The 16,829-nt window shown below is 45.1% G+C and overlaps 1 protein-coding gene across 1 annotated transcript in view; it reads right to left on the bottom strand.

The window, feature by feature from the left end:
- LOC146342564 (vomeronasal type-2 receptor 26-like) overlaps nucleotides 1–16,023 on the bottom strand; it is a 29,369-nt gene extending 13,346 nt beyond the window's left edge. The window contains exons 1-4 of the mRNA XM_084808598.1: nucleotides 15,911–16,023; nucleotides 14,824–15,001; nucleotides 5,723–6,586; nucleotides 2,503–2,730 (exon numbers count right to left, since the gene is read on the bottom strand). Coding sequence (XP_084664724.1) covers nucleotides 2,503–2,730; nucleotides 5,723–6,586; nucleotides 14,824–14,943 — 1,212 coding nt within the window. The 5' untranslated portion in view covers nucleotides 14,944–15,001; nucleotides 15,911–16,023. The remainder of the gene's footprint in view (nucleotides 1–2,502; nucleotides 2,731–5,722; nucleotides 6,587–14,823; nucleotides 15,002–15,910) is intronic.
- Nucleotides 16,024–16,829: the final 806 nt, after the last annotated feature.

Below are 16,829 nucleotides of genomic sequence, written 5' to 3'. Positions count from 1 at the left end.
AGATCTAGCCGTGATAGGCTACGTAAATCGCTACATAGCCTATCACGGGGCTTTTTTTTTCTTTTGAAGTCCGCGGCCGGGGAGACGGGGCGCTTCTCCGCGGCCTGAATTTCGGCCGGGCGAGGCGGGAAGCCTCCTCCCCCGGCCTGAACTTCGGGGGGAGAAGCGAAGCACCTCCCGCCCACCGCGAAGCAAGCTGCGAGACCAGGTAGGTGACTTTCGTACATCCCTAGGAGAGATCCACGAGGAACTCTCATCGGTTTCTAAGCGAGCAAGAGTTGATGCCAGTACCGGGTCTGCCTCCTTATTAGACTCATAATGGGGCCATGGCAGTGGTTTCTTGGGGAGGGGAGGTGGGGCCCTACCCTATCCTTTCTTTCTACCTTGGCCTTTCCTGGGGGGGCAAATGAATAAGGTGGGTTAGGCTTGGCATGATGTTGGAAAATTCTGACCAAGGCTGACCCCGCTTAACTTCCCAGATCAGACAATGGCTGGCACCTCTAGCCCTCTGCTGGTTGTCAGAAAGAAGCAATAGCCCGGATGCCAGACCAAGTCCAACACTCCAACCAGCACATCTATAAGTAAATGCAGCAGGAGGCTACACACTGGGCATCGAGGGCAACAGACAACACCACACAGGCCTCGAGAACTGCAGATAAGCTAAGGCGGAGAGTCCTGGGATGGGAGTGGGGAGCGCCTCTAGATAGGAGGGCCATACTCCGTGGCCAATAATGACTAAAGATGTGAGTGGTGCAAAGGGAGGGGGCGATTGTCGCCTATTGCAAAAAATTGGTACCCATAAGGCGCGGGAGCCGGGCCTGAACGCGGGCATTGCCTTGCTCCCTTTTCTTTCTCTTTCTCTTTCTCTTTCTCTTTCTCTTTCTCTTTCTCTTTCTCTTTCCTTTCCTTTCCGTTTTTTTCCCCTCTCTCCCCCCCTCTTCTTCCCCAATTGTTTAATTTGTTGTTGTTGTTGTTGTTGTTGTTGTTATTATTATTATTATTATTACTACTACTACTACTGTTATTATTATTATTATTAGGTTTTGTTTTGTTTGGTGTGTGTGTGTTTGCTTGTCTTGGAGGGGGGGTGAACGTGCCGCCGCTGCGAGCGCTCTGCGCTCCCCAGGCAGCACAAGAGCTGGCAATCGGGGGGGGGGCAGGCGAGAAAGGCCGGCGCTCCCGGCGGTGCGGCAATCCATGGCCCGGGGGGGGGGCAGAGGCACGCCCGCCCCGAGCGAGGCAATTGTGGGGCCCGTGGGCACGCCGCAACCGCCGGAGGCGCAACGGAGGGGGGGGCGCGCCACCACCGAAAGCACCAGCGCCCCCCCCGCAGGAGAGCAAGACACAGGCGCTGCCCCCTGATGCCCACCGCCGGCGCTGACAGAGGCGTACCTGCCAGCAAGGCAAGACACGCGAGGATGGAGCGGCGCCCGAGCCCGCGTGCCCCGCCGCGAGCAGCAGCGCCCCAGGGGCGCAGCGGCATTCGCACGCCGCGACCCCAGGGAGGAGGCAGGCGCGCCGCCGACACCGACGCCCCCACAGGGGAGCGGGACACAGTCGCCGCACCCTTGAGTGACAACAACCCCGGGGGCGCAGCCTGAGGAGGAGAAAGACGAGGGAGGGCGGGCACGCCGTCACCGCAGCTGCAAGAGGTGGCGCCCCCATATGGGAGCAGGACAATGGGTGTCGCTCCCGGGCGCACGCCACAGGCGCAACCACTGGACCACCCGCCGACCCAATAAGAGCCGGTCGAGGAGGGGGCGGCGCCCAGGCACGAGCGCACCAGCAGACCCAGGGCCGGGTAGGCACGCCGAGTAAAGGCTGTAAGAAGGAAGGGGGGGCGGGCCTCCACCGCAAGCGCCGGGGCCTGCGGGACCCGCAACCGCCTGCGGCGACAGGCGCTGCGCCCCCTACCGCCACCAATTCCAGCACTTCCCACCAACAGGGCAGGCGGCGGGCCCGAGGAAACTGCGCCGGAGCATGAGCGCCCCGCCGCGAGCACCGGCAATGCTGGAGTCAAGGCAAGCGTCAATGTGGAGCGGTTTAGGCACGCTGATTGCACGCAGAGTCCAATGACGACGAAGCCGATCTCCAGCAGGCAGGTGTCCTTCATTTGTTTTCAGGCGGAGCTGTAACTCTCTCTAGCTGCGTTGAGCCAGAGAGCTGAGATTGGGAGGGGGAGCTGAGCTTTAAGGCAGCTCAGCCTGCCCCTCCCAGCATGGTGGTGCCATTGGGGTGCACCAATCAGAGGCCCTTACATCTTGTCACCCCACCCGCCCACAATGGTCCCCCCTTTTTCAGCCAGACAAGATGGCACCGGGGTGAGGGCATTTTTGATTGGTAACCCTAGGAGCCCTCCATCTGGAAGCACCATTGGTTTGAATGGCCCTTATCTATTTGACATCACACACTGATAGAGCTATTCCAGTGACTGAGCTGTGAACTGTTTCCTGAAAAATTTTGAAATGCATGGATATATCCCAAAATGTAGAAGTTCTGTACCTGGTTAAACATGCTGGGCCACACAATGGCATCTTCATTAATGGTGAACATTTCTTCTGGGGATACCTGTGGTTGTATTACTCCAACTTTTACTCTAAGAAAGGACTGGTTTGGGAAAGTGACCCAATTGATAATATCAAATCCAGCTTCCAATTCCCCATCTTGGTCAAAGGAAATCTTTTCCCCAGCACTGTTGTTAAAGGAGACACTTCTCAGATAGTTATGGAGCTTAATTGAAACAAAGGCAGTAATGAGGATAAATGATAAAGTGCAAATATAATACACAGTGACGTTTTGTTTTTCAGGGCTGAACAAATAAATATTATTGGGCTGCCTTTTTCCCGATTGCTCATGCTTAGAATAGATCAACTGAATTCAATGAGATGGAAGTTAATCATGACAAACTTGTGCCATTGAATTCAATGGATCTATGGTAAGCATGTTTATTACTACTACTACTACACCAACATGACACCACCATAAGCATGTCATGCACTATAGTGAAACACAATTATTTATTTGTATTTATTTACAATATTTATATACTGCTCCTCATCAGAAGATTTCAGAGCGGTGAACAGCATAAGAATAAAACAATGGTTAAAAGAGTTTAAAAAGTTAAAACATTTTTAAAAAGGCAAATCCCAAACCAGTGGAATTCAACAACCCACGTGGCTGGTCATGCACGGAAGGCCTCTTGAAAGAACAACGTCTTCAGAAGGCACCGGAAAGAACACAATGTTTGTGCCTGCCTGACCTCTAAAGGCAGGGAATTCCATAGGAAGGGGGCCACCAGACTGAAGGCTCTTCTCCTGGTGGACTCCAACCGGGCCATAGGTCCATGTGGAACCACCAGGAACATGCGCTCTGATGACCTCAGTGACCGGGCAGGTTGGTAGGGAAGGAGGCACTCTCTCAGGTATCCTGGTCCCAAGTTGTTTAGGGCTTTGTACACTAGTACTAATACCTTAAACCTGGCCTGGTAGTTAATAGGCAGCCAATGCAGTTCCCTCAGCAAAGGAGTTACACGCTGAAAAGGTGCAGCTCACGACAACAGCCGAGCTGCTGCATTCTGCACTAGCTCCAGCTTCCGGACCAGCCTTAAGGGCAGCCCCTCATAGAGCTCATTGCAGTAATCCAGTCTTGAGGTTACTTATGCCTGTACCACCGTGGTCAAGCTATGATGAGGAAGCTTGTATGAGGAATACAATGAGGAAGAGAACACAGAGAGCCAGTGTGGTATAGTGGCAAGAGTGTTGGACTAGGAGCTGGGAGATCTGGGTTCTAGTCCCCACTTGGCCATGGAAGCTCACTGGGTGATTTTGGGCCAGTCACAGACTCTCAGCCCAACCCACCTCACAGGGTTGTTGTTGTGAGGATAAAATGGAGAGGAGGATGATAATGTAAGCCGCCTTGGGTTCCTTGCAAGAGGAAAAAAGGCGGGGTATAAATGCAATAAAATAAATAAATAAATAAACACAAGGGGAAAAGTAAAAGCAATGCCTTTCCTGCAGGCTTGAAACTGAATGTATTAACAGAGGAAGGAGGAGAAAAGGGGAGGGAGGAAGACATTGTTTTTTCACATAGTTCGTTCATAGATTGAACTGTATATGGGCATGATTACATGGCCACAGTTGAGCCACTACATTAAGACTGAGTTTGAGGACTCACATTCCACCATTATAACCAGAAATCAGGGGCCAGTAGGTTCTACCTGGAACTTGACAGCATAGGGGAGGCATTTGTTTTGTTGTCAGTTGGGTGTCTGTACCATGGAATGGTCACTTCAGTTACATAATAGGTTCAGTTGCATAGATTCCATGTGTCTATTCCAGTGAACAGACAAATCTAGGACTTAGATCTACCACTGCCACTGACAGCCATCATAAGAACATAAGGGCCATGCAGGACCAGCATTCTGTTCACACAGTGACCAACCAGCTGCCCATGGGAAACCCACAAGCAGGACATGAGTGCAACAGCACTCTCCCACCCATGTTCCCAAGCAACTGGTGTACATAACCATACTGTCTCTGATACTGGAGGTAGCATATGGCCATCACAACTAGTAGCCATTGATAGCCTTCTCCTCCAGGAATTCGCCTAACTCATTTTTAAGCCATCCAAATTGGTTTCCATCACTATGTTTTGTGGTAGCAAATTCCACAGTTTAACAATACACTGTGTGAAGAAGTACTTCCTTTATCTGCCCTGAATCTCTCACCAGTCAGCTTCATGGGATGACCTCGAGGTCTAGTATTGTGAGAGAAGGAGAAAAATGTCTCCCTATCACATTCTCTGTGCATAATTTTGTACAGCTCTATTATGTTTCCCCTTACTCACCCTTTTTCCAAGCTAAACAATCCCAACTTTAGTAACCTTCCCTCATAGGGGAGTTGCTCCACCTCTTTGATCATTTTAGTTGCCCTTTTCTGCACTCTTTCCAGCTCTAGTATAACTTTTTTTTTTTTAGGTGCAGTGACTGGAACTGTAATGCTATTCTAAGTGTGGTTGCACCATAACTTTGTACAAGGGCAGTATGATATAGGCAGCTGCAGTTTCTTAGCAATTTGGAGCTTGAGTGAAAATGGAAATCCCTTAACACAATGTGTTAAACTGGAAGGGGTTTGAGTTTGGATTTTTGTTTGTTTGTTGGTTTGTTAATTTAATTTTAAAATGGATTCCTTTTCACTAGGTCACAATCTAGAGGACCAAGTCCAAACTAGATGTTGCATTAAATGTGTCTATGCATTTAACAATAATTTTTAAAATGCATATGACAGTCTCTGGAGGTGGCAGGGGTGTGTGTGTGTGTGTGTGATTATAATAAGTTTCAAAATAGGTACAGCGGTGGAATTTTACCTGGTTTCCTCTGGTCCTGAAACACACACACACACACATCAAAAGGATGAATACTTGTCCATGCCGCTAAAAACAATGGGCATGGCCAGAAACATTATTGAGTCTTACAAAACTGGTAATACGGAGTTGTTGCTATAAGTTGTTGACCAAAATATTCAAATCTAGGTGTTTTATGAGCAGGAGAGTCAGAAAATTGGCTGAAAAGGGCATCTATGGGGCCCAGACCATAAATGCTAATGCAGCAATCTTGACAAAGACAGAATTTTCTTCATGGTGTTTTACAGCCTCAAAGTAGGCTCTAAGGTGAGCTCTTCATGATATGGTGAGAATTCCTGCATTTGTGTGTTCAGGAAGTTACCTGCCATGGGTGTAGATCCAAAGGCTTCTGTGTCCCACCATCCACCATTGTTCTATGTTTAAATTTGGATGACCGCATGGATTGCAAAGCATGTGACACAGCATAGACGGCATTGTAGATGCTGTAACTGTGAGCAGTCATGCTCATTTCAAAAACAGACCCTGGAAGAGTTTCCAGCTTCTCCTCTCCAGTGCAGATTTTCTCAAACTTTTTGTCTAAATTAAGGGTGCTAGGGAAAGAACATTCAAATGCATTTTGCCAGACTTCGCTGATAAAACCATCTTCATTTTCTGAGGCAGGGTTTCTAACCTGAAGGAATTTCTGGAATCCAGAGACATCCTCTGAGTGAACTGTGAAGGAGATAGCACCATGAATGAACTTTATGTCCCAACTTCTTTGAAAGGGAAGTGATGTAAAATCCATCTGAGCTGTCAAAATCCAGACTTTGCCTTTGGTCTTCATGGGAATGTACTCAAATTCTGGGATATGGGAAAATATTCTCAAAAATATCATGGTCTGAATTTCACCGTGTAAGAGCACAACACTGGCTGTGCTTCTCATGATAAGCTTGTGTTTTTCAAGCCATCCCGCCACCGTTTCAGCAATGTCACTGGAAAAAGTTGTTCTTGGTAAGGCTTCTTTGAAGTCAAAGCAGATTCCACTGTCATAAAATATTGGAATCACATTCTGTGCAAAACTCTCTCCATTGTCATCATTTACAAACATCAACCCAATCCATTTCCACCCAAAAAACAGCAGTAACTGAAGAATCCCCCTATACTGCAAGGTTCCACTTGGAAACATCTGATGAAAGAAAACTCCTCGGGTTCTGCTGGTAATGACTGGAGAAGAACCATATATGATCTAAGGAAAGGAACATGAGATGGGGAAATAAATTGCAAAAATTCAACACGTAGTTTATTGTTCTACTCTGATGTGTGAATTGCTGAATTACTTTCCCCCCCCCTTTACTGTAAACTTCAAGTTTGATCCATTCATTGAAATCAAATGTGTGTCTTCAATGAGAATTTATGAAACAAGGACAAAGCATTTGAAAAATCAATTTATATTAATGTGATAGCATCTCAAAGACACTGACCTAGAAATTATGTATAGGCAGCTGGCTATTCTCTATGGACAGCTAACCTGCGATAAATTTCCACCACTGGCACAGGAACTGGGAATTTGACACATACTTGGGCAAGAGCTGGAAAGCTCTTGGAACTGGGCAAGGCATAGAACTGCATCTTCCTTTCTCATTCCCTCCTTAGTGGTCCATTGCTATCTTCTCCAGAGCCCAAAATAAAAGAGGAAAATCGATTGTGCAATGGTGTAGCATGCAGTTCAATGATTCTCTTTTATATTCTAGAGTTCACCATGACTCGCTTGCCAAAAAGATTGCACAGAGGGACATATTTCCTTTAATAGAAGGACATACTACATCTCTTTAGTCTTAATATTTCCCCCCCATTTTCACAACTTGTCAATAATATTAATTTGTGTTTTCAAGTCTTTAATAAAGTTTTGACATGGTAGCCAGCTCCTAATCACCAGCATTAAACACTCTAGTCCAGATTCAAAGATCTAACCCCAATATATTTGCCTTGACTCTGTTGCATAAGAGTGGCTGAGCAAATATCTTTGGGGCTGCACACCAAGATGTATTTTATTCTAATTTTACACCTACCTCACTCCTTCCAAGCTAGGGATGTGCACATTAGCAAAACTTGAGCTGATGAGGTTCTCCGTATTCCATCTCAAATTTCATTCTGAGTTCGTATCAGATTGTGTGTGTGTTTCCCCTTTTTGCATGAAGATTTGTGTTCTGCCCCCGAAAAGAGCGTTGTTGTGTGCATTATTGAAATGTAAACATTTTATCCCATTGATTAAAGCATATGTGTGGATTTTTCAAAAGTATGCATTCTTTCATGCTCTTTTGAAGAAATGTATACATTTTAATGCATTTTGTTTTGTTCCACAAATTCCATCACAAGCTCAGAAAAGTAAAGGCCCTCACCACAGATTGCATTCTGGTTTGCCTCAGTACTAGGAGGTGTGAGCTGGGTAAATTCTGCTCAAACACAAGCGGAAAGGAATTTCTTATACATCCCTACTCCAAATGCAGTGAGTATGTCCTCTGTCCATTCCCATGCTTGAACGTAGCTTTGAGTTGCTGCTTTTTTTTAATTGTTTTTTTATTTTTAAATCTGATTCCTATTATATAAATATGTTGTGACATTTGGCACATGCTTTAAAGCTATTTCATTTGTATCAAATACCTACATTTTCTAGACAAATATATTATGATCGCCACCCACATTATTGTTGTGATAATTGGACCTGCTGGATCAGACCAGAAGCCCATCTAGTCCAGCATCATTTTTTTTCCCAACAGTGCCCAACCAAATGCCTCTGGGAAGCTCCCAGTGGGAAATGGAGGCAATAGCCCTCCCTCACTCTTGTTGTCAAGCAACTGGTATTCAGAGATAAGGTATAAACTCAGTCTAATTCCAGTTGGTGTCACTTTTACATGAGTTCATTCTTAAGTTTGTTCTGTCCTGTTTCCCCATTAGTTTTCATCTCCCCACCAAAACAACAACAACAGCAACATATTTCTACACAAAGTTATGACCAAGGGAAAAGAAATCTGTAGTTCCTTAAATTATGGGATGGTCAAAGAATAAATATGGCAGCTACTGCTTCATATGTTGAAAATGGAGCCTCAAACACCCTTGGGAGTGACAGGGGAAGTCATCTGATAGCCAGTGCAGTGTAGTGGCTAGAGTGTTGGACTGGGAGTCAGAAGATCCAGATTCTAGTCCCCACTCAGCAATGGAAGCTCACTGGGTGACTCTGAGCCCATCACAGACTCTCAGCCCAACCCACCTCACAGGGCTGTTGTTGTGAGGATAACATGGAGGAGAAGGACTATGTATGCCACCTTGGGTTCCTTAAGGAGGAAAAAAGGCAGGATATAAATGTAATAAATAAATAAATAAATAATCTTTCTTTTCTTTTCTTTTCTGTATGTTGTCCCTTTGAAGGATGGATCATCACATCCTGACACCTCCAAGGGCACTGGGGGTCCATTTTCAATGCTCATAGCAGCAGTCACATTTCCAAGTTTCCCAAATGAAGAAAATAAATGTTAAAAGGCAGCCTTCTGACCACCTCATACAATTGTCACTGGCCAGTTTCCTAAGAAGAACTGCATACTGATCCACACAATAGACAAGGAGGTGGAGATTTGTATGGGGAAAGGAATGCTAGAAATTCCTCAAATATCCCTATGCAGAGCCATGCTGAATCTTGGACTTAGTATATTGTTATCATGACCAGTAGGCTCCATTTTCAACATGTGAAGCAGTAGCTGCCATATTTATTATTTGACTATCCCATAATTTAAGGAACTACAGTTTTCCAGTGGAGTACCCAATGTTTGTTTGAATGTCCCTGTTTTTTCCACCTGTCAAGGGCTTCCCTTATGACCTGGACCCCAAGAGCAACTCCTTAAGGATCTCTTGCCTCCTTAAGAGTCCCACCTTCCTGCTTTTAAACTTACACTTCCCAATAATGTGGGGTTTATGCTGTAGGCGTGAGGTGATTGGCACACCAGACACTTGGAGTTTAATTATGACAGTTTACTGGTAAATCTAAAGGAAGCCAATCTATAATACTATAGATATTTACAAAATATATCTGAGTGATACAGAAGGCCCTAAAAGAAAATAAAAGCTGCAAAATGCAAGTTCCTTTACCCTAACTGTACTTAGACTCCTCTAGGATGCTTCTTCCTGCTCTCTCTTCAGGCTCTGGTCTCCTGACTGCTCTTACTGGCTCTTTCACTCTCTTTATATACCCTTTTCTCTTAAACCCAAAAGTACTGTTTCAAACCTGAATTAATGAAACTTAACTGGGGAAATGAAGCTGAAACCTAACCGAGGAAATGAAACTCCTCCTCACTGGGATACCCCCTCCCCCCAAAAAAACCTCTAGTCCTCTAGGTCTGACCTTTTTCTTTTCCTTGCTTCTGTAAGCCTCAAACCTTCACACCACCTTTTTATGCACTCACTGGAGGTTGTCATCCAAACACCAACCCCTACTTTTTTATTTGATCCATGCAAGGCCATGATGACAATCAATCCTTACCTGGCATTGGGATGAGGATCAATAAAATCAGCACTAGGATAACCAGCTTTGAATCAAACAAGGAAGAAGTTGCTGTGGTTGAATTGGAATGTCCAAGGATGGTTGTAGATCTGTCTCAAAGGAGGAAATGCTGTATACCAAGTGGGCTCTCCACTCAAGCTATGTATTTCTACATGCGTCTTTCGATGAACCACAGTGAGGGATGTCAGAGAATTCCACCACAGATCATGGTGAGGCTGAATGCCAGTGCATTTGGGACCCCGAAATCCGTGGCGGAATGAAGCCCCCACCCCCCACCCCACGAAATGGGTGCGAAACGCAGCACTTACCTGCTGCCGTCCATGCTGACTTGCGAATGGCAGCCGCATCTGCGGCTGCCATTCGCTTCTTCATCATAGCTGTGATAGGCTATGTAAGTATTTACGTAGCCTATCACAGCAAGCAAAAAAAAAAGCATACGCAAATGGCGGCAGCTACAGAGGCCGCCATTTGCGTTCCCTATTTTTCGCCATTTTAGCCTACGTAAATATTTACGTAAGCTATTACGGGGGGGGGGGAGGAATGCAAATAGCACCCACTATGCTATTGGTGTTCCCCTTTTTTTCACCATAATAGCCTACGTAAATATTTAAGTAGGCTAAAATGGTGAAAAATAGGGAATGCAAATGGGGGCCGCTATAGCCGCTGCCATTTGCGTCCACTGTTTTGTTTTTGTTTCTTGCTTGCCATGATAGGCTACGTAAATACTTATGTAGCCTATCATGGCAGCTTTGCTGGACGCAAATGGCGGCTGCTATGGTGGCCGCAATTTGGGTCCTCAGCAGCCTGGCCATGGCTGGAACTCTGACTGCGGATGGCCCTGGCTGGCGGCTCCATGGAGCTGCCATGGAATGGAGCTGGCCCAGCGAGGATTCCGGGGGGAGGGACGGAGCGCCTCCCCCCCACCACAAATCCAAGCTGCGAAAAGGTAAGTGACTTTCGTACATCCCTAACCACAGTGTTGGCAGTTCATGGCCATCTTTGACCCCTCTTTAAATAGCATGTGCACAGACAAATCCCCTTCATGGATCACTGCCTTGTTGTGGCAAAGGGGCTTGTGTAACTCAGTGAAGCCATAAGCTATGCCGTGCAGGGCCACCCAAGACGGACAGGTCATGGCAGAGAGTTCTGACAAAATGTGGTCCACTGGAGAAGGAAATGGCAACCCACTCCAGTATTCTTGCCAAGAAAACCCCATGGAACGTACCACAAGGCTAAAAGATAAGACGCCGGAAGATGAGCCCCTCAGGTCGGAAGGTGTCCAATATGCTACTGGGGAAGAGCAGAGGGTATTTCCAAGTAGAGCCAGAAAGAGTGAAGCGGCTGGGCCAAACCCGAAAGGACACTCAGCTGTGGATGTGTCTGGCGGTGAAAAGAAAATCCGATGCTGTAAAGAACAATATTGTTTAGGAATCTGGAATGTCAGATCAATGAATCAAGGTAAGCTGGAGGTGGTCAAACATGAGATGGCAAGATTGAACATCGACATCTTGGGAATCAGCGAACTAAAATGGACAAGCATGGGCGAATTTAATTCAGGTGACTATCATATCTACTATTGTGGGCAAGAATCCCTTAGAAGAAATGGAGTAGCACTCATAGTCAACAAAAGGGTGGGAAAAGCAGTACTGGGGTACAATCTTAAAAATGATAGAATGATCTCAGTACGAATCCAAGGCAAACCATTCAACATCACAGTAATTCAAGTCTATGCCCCAACCACTGAGGCCGAAGAAGCTGAGGTTGATCGGTTCTATGAAGACCTACAACACCTTCTAGAACTAACACCAAAAAAAGATGTCCTCTTCATCACAGGGGACTGGAATGCTAAAGTAGGAAGTCAAGAAATCACCGGGATAACAGGCAGGCATGGCCTTGGTGTACAAAATGAAGCAGGACAAAAGCTAATAGAGTTTTGCCAAGAGAACACGCTGATCATAGCAAACACTCTTTTCCAACAGCACAAGAGGCGACTCTACACATGGACGTCACCAGATGGTCAATATCGAAATCAGATTGATTATGTCCTTTGCAGCCAAAGATGGAGAAGCTCCATACAGTCAGTAAAAACAAGACCCGGAGCTGACTGTGGCTCAGATCATGAGCTGCTTCTTGCAAAATTTCGGCTTAAATTGAAGAACGTCGGGAAAACCACTAAACCGTTCAGGTATGACCTAAATCATATCCCTGATGAATATACAGTGGAGGTGAGGAATAGATTTCAGGGATTAGACCTGATAGACAGAGTGCCTGAGGAACTATGGACGGAGGTCCGTAACATTGTTCAGGAGGCAGCAACGAAATCTGTCCCAAAGAAAAAGAAATGCAAGAAAGACAAGTGGCTGTCTGATGAGGGTTTACAAGTAGCTGAGGAAAGAAGGGAAGCGAAAAGCAAGAGAGAAAGGGGAAGATATATCCAACTGAATGCAGAGTTCCAGAGAATAGCAAGGAGAGACAAGAAGGCCTTCTTAAATGAACAATGCAAAGAAATCGAGGAAAACAACAGAATGGGAAAGACTAGAGATCTCTTCAAGAAAATTGGAGACCTCAAGGGAACGTTTTGTGCAAAGACGGGCATGACAAAGGACAAAGAAGGCAGGGACCTCACAGAAGCAGATGAGATTAAGAAGAGGTGGCAAGAATACACAGAAGAACTATACAGGAAAGATCTGAATGTCCCTGATAGCCATGATAGTGCGGTCACTGAACTTGAGCCGGACATCCTCGAGAGTGAAGTCAAGTGGGCCTTAGGAAGCATTAGTAACAACAAAGCTAGCGGAGATGACAGTATTCCAGCCGAGCTATTTCAAATCCTAAAAGATGATGCTGTTAAAGTGCTGCATTCAATATGCCAACAAATCTGGAACACTCAACAGTGGCCACAAGACTGGAAAAGGTCAGTTTACATTCCAATTCCAAAGAAGGGCAACGCCAAAGAGTGTTCAAACTACCGCACAATTGCGCTCATTTCACATGCCAGCAAGGTGATGCTCAAAATCCTACAAGCTAGGCTTCAGCAGTATGAGAACCGAGAACTACCGGAAGTACAAGCTGGGTTTCAAAGAGGCAGAGGAACTAGAGATCAAATCGCCAACATTCTCTGCATCATGGAGAAAGCAAGAGAATTCCAGAAAAATGTCTATTTCTGCTTCATTGACTACGCTAAAGCCTTTGATTGTGTGGATCACAACAAACTGTGGCAAATTCTTAAAGTGATGGGAGTACCAGACCACCTTACCTGTCTCCTGAGAAACCTGTACGAGGGTCAAGAAGCAACAGTAAGAACCAGACATGGAACAACCGATTGGTTCAAAATTGGGAAAGGAGTACGACAAGGCTGCATATTGTCACCCTGCTTATTTAACTTATATGCAGAGTACATCATGAGAAATGCCAGATTGGATTAATCAGAGGTCGGAATTAAGATTGCCGGGAGAATTAGCAACAACCTCCGATATGCAGACGATACCACCCTAATGGCAGAAAGCGAAGAGGATCTCAAGAGCCTCTTGTTGAGGGTGAAAGAGGAGAGTGCAAAAGCTGGTTTGAAACTCAACATTACAAAAACGAAGATCATGTCATCTGGCCCTATCACTTCCTGGCATACAGAAGGGGAAGTAATGGAAGCAGTGACAGATTTTACTTTCTTGGGCTCCAAGATCACTGCAGATGGTGACTGTAGCCATGAAATTAAAAGACGCTTGCTCCTTGGGAGGAAAGCTATGGCCAACCTAGACAGCATAGTAAGAAGCAGAGACATCACCTTGCCGACAAAGGTCCATCTAATCAAAGCTATGGTTTTCCCAGTAGTAATGTATGGCTGTGAGAGCTGGACTATAAGGAAGGCTGAGCGCCGAAGAATTGATGCTTTCGAACTGTGGTGCTGGAGAAGACTCTTACGAGTCCCCTGGACTGCAAGGAGGTCAAATCAGTCAATCCTAAAGGAAATCAACCCTGACTGCTCATTGGAAGGACAGATAATGAAGCTGAAGCTCCAATATTTTGGCCACCTAATGCGAAGAGAAAACTCCCTGGAAAAGACCCTGATGCTGGGAAAGACTGAAGGCAAAAGGAGAAGGGGACGGCAGAGGATGAGATGGCTAGATAGCATCACGGATGCAATGAATATGAACTTGAGCACGCTCCGGGAGAGAGCGCAGGACAGGAAGGCCTGGCGTGCTATGGTCCATGGGGTCACGAAGAGTCGGACACGACTGAACGACTGAACAACAACAACAACAACAAGCACAGACAAATAAATACATGCCATATCATGAACTTCTTTTGAAATGTTCCACAGATTCATAAAAAGCCTGCAGTTTGACTTTTGGGCAGGGGAAGTGGTGTTTGAGAAACAACAACAAAATCAGCCCTTATGTATATGTAATAGTATTAATATTCTTCAGCTATAATGTGTATGTTCTGCTCATAGAACATGGGCAGTGAAGAAAGGAGAGGCAAGCTATGGCGCTCGGGTAAACGGAATTAATTGAGAGCAATAGACTTCAACTACAGCATTTGCCAGCAACCAAAAGTAAGAACATCCATGTATTTAGAGCAAGAGATCAAATGGTTTGTATAGGCTCCTGAGGAAGGAAGTATTCCGAGACACGTTGAGCACAGTAAATTCTACTGTCTCGCACACCAGAGCTTCTCTCTCCCTTCTTCACTGTCATTCATGGCACTCTTTCCCTCTTCAATTCTTCTCATACAACATGGGCACCATGTAAATACATATTGTCCTATGGTAGAAAAAGACATGTGCAAAAAGAAAGAAAGAAAAAGAAATGCTTATAATTGAAATCACAACACCTTCTATTTCCAGAACAACTGCAACTCCGAAAGACCACCTTTATCAGCGAGGGAAGTGTAAATGGTTTGTTAAACACCCATGTCCCACATGCATAACCTACCTGTGGGATCTTGTAGATGCGCAGAATGCTTGCCATGAAGACAGAGACATCAGAGTTAGGTCCTCCAATGGCAGCTATTAGATTGTTTTCAACATTACACTTGTAATTAGCAACAAACATTGCTTGTGTGGATAGAAGCTCTATTGAGGCAAGATAGGTCCAGCTTGCCAGAAAATAGGTGTTATAGATGTGGAAGCCTAGGGTGATGTTGGGTAAGATCTGGGGGTGTCCATTGATCTCTCTCATTGCAAATACTAAGGCCAGGATGTGCTGGTAGTTCTGAATCAATACCCTGCATTGAGAGATGTGTGCTGCATTACACTATATCCGTGTCTATATATGACATTTGATATATTTCAGTTCAATGCAAAATCATACAAAGGACCTTATAGGCCAACTACAAGGTGCTCAGTGCAGGGAATTCAAGACTAATGTATCCCCACCCCACCAGATGGCTGTGTAATCTCTACTTGAAGGCACCCAGTGAAAGAGAACTCACCACCACTATGTCATTGGCTCCATAGCTAAACATTGCTTACAGTGAAGAATCTTCTCCTAAAGTTCAATGCAATAGTACCTCCTATAACAGAAGCCCATAAAATCCAGTCCTGCCCTTTTTGTTGCCCTCCTCTGAATCCCTACAAAGTAGTCTACATATCTGTTTAAGTGCGGTGCTTGCAGCTTGATGCAGAATGACTGGTTTCTTACATTTAATACATGCTTAATACATAGATTAAACATAAATATGAATATTAAACATTTATACATACTAAACGTGTTTGTTATATATGTAATGCACAGCTCATATTGCTCCAGTCTAGGGATGTCTGGCAGCAATAGGCAGCCAAAGCCACTAATTCAGAGGATGATCATGGTAGTGGTACTGTGGCTACTACTTCTTATAATAATATGCACACAGGGAGGGAGAACTGCCTTCCTGCTGCTGCTGATAGTGTTACTGCTGCTCCTTCTATGACCACTAGCATATGAAAAGGGCCCTGCCTCCTGAAATGAAAGTGCAAGTGGGCTTTGAAAAAATTATCTGGAGAGAGAGATGCATGATGTGGATAGGAAATCAAATCCTTACACGAGCTCATCAAAGAGTTCCTCGGAGGGACGTATTTTGAAGGTTATCAGGCTTGAAAATGTGTAGATCTGAGAAATGATGCCACCAAGGATGAGATCTCCTGGCTGATAATACTTGTGAAAAGCATGAAGGTGGTCACTGATGGCACATTTACCAAATGAAGCATTGTATGCTACCTGAGGCAGCAGCAACATTAATACTGACACCATAAGGACCACCATCTTGGATAGAAATCTTCCTTCTAGACACCAGTTGACCAGTTCCCACATTACCATTTGTTGATTTGGAGCCCAGACCATACAGCATAACGTATCAATGATCCCACTGACAGAGCCTTGCTTATCTCTAGCTCTAACTCTAAATGTTGTGGCGGTGGTAGACATTAATAATGTTCTTCTTTCTTGGTTCCTTGTTTTCCTGAAGTGCAATGAATCTCCGAAGAGCTTAGGAGAAAGGTAGAAATAAACATGTCAATTAGATAATTATACAGTTGATAATAATCTACTCAAGAGTTATATTCATTCTGCAGCCTATGAGATGATATTATTGGTCCTCTGTAGGACAACAAGTGATACATTAAGTTGAAATGAAGGACCAAAAAAAAAATCTATCTCAGAAAAAGTAGAGTCATTTAAGAAAGAATGATCTAATACAAAAACTTAGAGAAAACTTCAGGGAAAAGTTCTAATTGAGGCCAGACTTCTTAAAAGGGCATGGGAGTGCCCTTTTAGTTAACGTGAGTCTCAAAATTCCCATGCTTATAAAAATGACACCCGTTGAGCTAATAACTTGAAACTTGGCATCAATGAGGTCTTGTTGTTGTTGTTGTTGTTCATTCATTAAGTTGTGTCCGACTCTTTGTGACCCCATGGACCATAGCATGCCAGGCCTTCCTGTCCTCCGCTCTCTCCCAGAGTGT

This window comes from Heloderma suspectum, chromosome 6 (genome assembly GCF_057233095.1).
Source record: "Heloderma suspectum isolate Gila_16-S chromosome 6, 16-S_ref, whole genome shotgun sequence".
In the NCBI taxonomy this organism is placed as follows: domain Eukaryota; kingdom Metazoa; phylum Chordata; class Lepidosauria; order Squamata; family Helodermatidae; genus Heloderma; species Heloderma suspectum.
This window is presented reverse-complemented; position numbering and strand designations above follow the sequence as displayed.